General features: G+C 46.6%; 1 protein-coding gene across 4 annotated transcripts; it reads left to right on the plus strand.

The window, feature by feature from the left end:
* Window positions 1–481: 481 nt before the first annotated feature.
* On the plus strand, window positions 482–2,436 carry LOC123409592 (cyclin-H1-1-like). 4 transcript variants are annotated; one of them, XR_006612870.1, is made up of 6 exons: window positions 482–1,005; window positions 1,152–1,202; window positions 1,299–1,368; window positions 1,591–1,709; window positions 1,877–2,068; window positions 2,396–2,436. XR_006612870.1 is itself a non-coding variant. In XM_045102461.1 (5 exons), exons 1-5 carry the CDS (start codon window positions 946–948, stop codon window positions 1,904–1,906), a joined length of 330 nt encoding a protein of 109 aa, XP_044958396.1. In that variant the 5' UTR covers window positions 482–945; the 3' UTR covers window positions 1,907–2,224. The 4 variants fall into 4 exon arrangements, 2 of the variants coding, with proteins under 2 accessions (XP_044958396.1, XP_044958387.1); XR_006612869.1 differs by having other exon boundaries at window positions 486–1,005; window positions 1,299–1,374; XM_045102461.1 differs by lacking the exon at window positions 2,396–2,436 and having other exon boundaries at window positions 1,877–2,224.
* Window positions 2,437–2,662: the final 226 nt, after the last annotated feature.

Consider the following 2,662-nt stretch of genomic DNA (forward strand, 5'->3'; position numbering starts at 1 on the left):
GCACTACACAGCCCGACACGGCACGACACATTTAGTAATCGGGCCATGTCGTGCAAGCCCGTGGGCTGCGCCTCCAGGCCCAAGCACGACACAGTTACTAAACGGGCCGGCCTGTTGGCCCGATTAGCACGCTAGGCCGTATAATTTTAGCCCCATGGGCTTACTTTTAGGCCTATTGGGCCATATATTATGTATATATATATATATATATATAAAGAATATATAAAATATGTAAAAAAAATAAACATGCCGTGTTGTGCCGGACCACGTGTCCAGCCTCCAGGCCCAGGCACGGCCCGAGGCGTGCCGCGTGCCTCGCACGACCCGTTTAAGTCGTGCCGGGCCAGGACCGTGTCGTGCCTGGCCTACAGGTTGACGGGTCGGCCCGACTAGCACGACCCATTTAGCTAGGTATGGATCCACGCCCCACACCCACCACAGATCCCAGCCCGGCCCACCGGTTAGCTAGCAGTGCATGGTCAACCCAACTCCTCGCTCTCGCAGTCTCACTCCCCACAAACCCCTCCCCCCTTCCAGATCCGCGCCGCCACCTCCCTTCCAGATCCGTGCCGTCACCTCCCTTCTGAGGAGCTCGCCGTCATCCTCCTCCTCTTACCCATGGCCTCCCTCACACCCTCCTCGTCCTGCTCTTCGTGTTCCTCGCCATGTCCGGGCCGGTCAGGCCCTCACCACTCGGTCTCTCTCTTTGTGTCCATAAAACCAGACCAAGAGGGGCTGTGTTCCCCAACCGGTGCCACCCGAAACCCCTTTGATGGCCGGACCGCCGTCGCCCGTCGCCGCGCCCCTCCCTAGAGGACGCCATAGTATTGTGGCATCCCCTCCACACCCGCTTGCATCAGGCGGTGGGCATCTCGCTCGCAGTGTTCACCAGCAGGGGGAGAGGGACTCGATTCAGCCGCCGGCAGCGGAGGGAGGAATGTCAAGATGTCAGATATCCAGACCTCCACCCACCGGGAGCGGTGGATCTTCCAGACGCAGGACCTGGTAGTGCTCCCTCTCCGATCCATTCTCTCTTCTTCACTGCTCTGTGCCGAGGGTTTGCTTTGGCTTGGGACGGATAAGCCTATAGCATGCTCTGGACATCACATGGTAATGGCATGCTGATGCTGGTGATTCTTCTTTGTTTGCAGGTGGATAAGTGGACAACGGCGAACCAGCGTTCCACGGAGATACTCGCCCAGGTTGGGTTCTCCCTACGCCATTACATTCCTTCACTTGTTTAGCTTACATACATAGTGGTTGCTCATTGTTTTTGTTCCCTTTGTTTCTTTGTGAAGTATGGGACGACAAGATTGAAGGTCAACCCTGTTGATGGCTCGATATCGAACCCAGAACCTGTGCCTGATGGTATAGGTACTCCCCATTTGATGGTTTCTGCTGCCTATATGTTTATATGAGTAGCCATGAGCATCAGTGTCAACGTGCTAATTTCGCTTCAGAGTTTTGTTCTTTCATAGTTGTGCTTGTTTTCCATGTTGGCCAATATTCATCGCAAGTTTTTACAGCATTTGTTGGACTAGTCATATTTAGATGTGTTATAGTGTTATTAAACCACTGTTTTGGATTCAGTTCTTGGGAGCTCTAGTGTGAAGCCTCTATCCTGCAAAGAGGAGCAAGTGATGCTGATATTTTACGAGCAAAAGATTCAGGAAGTGTGCAGAGCATTCAAATTCCCCCACAAAATTCAGGTAAAGCATTCCTCTTCCAAGATGTCATGTGCATTTGCTTACATGTATCTCTATCTCCTTGTTGTATCTCATATTATTGACTTGCATATATTTCATTGGCCTCTCTTTGCGGGTTTGGCCATGTTATCTGAGTTTTTAAGCTAATATTCTGTGTTTTTGCTGTATAGGAATGTCTCCCTGCCCGCGCCATCCTTTGACCTACCAGACATTGCAGATCTTTTTGATTCCCCCTCTCTCCCCAACAGAGGTTCTGCTGGTATCATGGGAAGTTCATCAAGGAAAAGAGAATCAAATGGATCAGCTATTCAAGATCCGTTTAAACCTTTTCTGGACACCTATTTTATTGGAATCTTCAACTGGTAGAAAATTATTTCAACTAATATCCTCTTCATGCCTGATATTGAATAGCTATAAAGGAATCAACTCTCGTTTATCTGTGATGCTTATTCATACAAGTTAGCATATTTTCTCAACTGGCTGATATTTTTCTATATATTGTAGGTGGATCTATAAAATTAAATTCAAGTTCATACTCATACATAAAATGTTTTTTATAACTAGTAGCTTTTATACAACTCTGACATCCAGTATAATGGATATATTTTGTGATTTGAAGTTACTGATATCTGTTCTGGTCTAATATCATGGTCTAATGTTTTTTGTTTTGTCTCTTTTTCTGTTGCTAGGAAAGTGGTGAGAAGATGTCGATGATGCCTACTTGGGACATTCAAATCAACACAACATAAAAATTTCTGAACCTATGTCTCATAGGAGAGTGGAATGAACTCCATTGTTAGCAGATGTGCCATTGTTCTATTGTGCAATTCTGTCCGTTCTTGCTATATTCCTGTGTAAGAAAATGTATTCATAAGATGAGTTATTGTGTTATGTAAACCTAGGAGATGTATTATGTGATGTTATATGATGGATGATTTTAATTCTACTTGGATTTT

This window comes from Hordeum vulgare, chromosome 1H, assembly GCF_904849725.1.
Source record: "Hordeum vulgare subsp. vulgare chromosome 1H, MorexV3_pseudomolecules_assembly, whole genome shotgun sequence".
NCBI lineage: Eukaryota > Viridiplantae > Streptophyta > Magnoliopsida > Poales > Poaceae > Hordeum > Hordeum vulgare.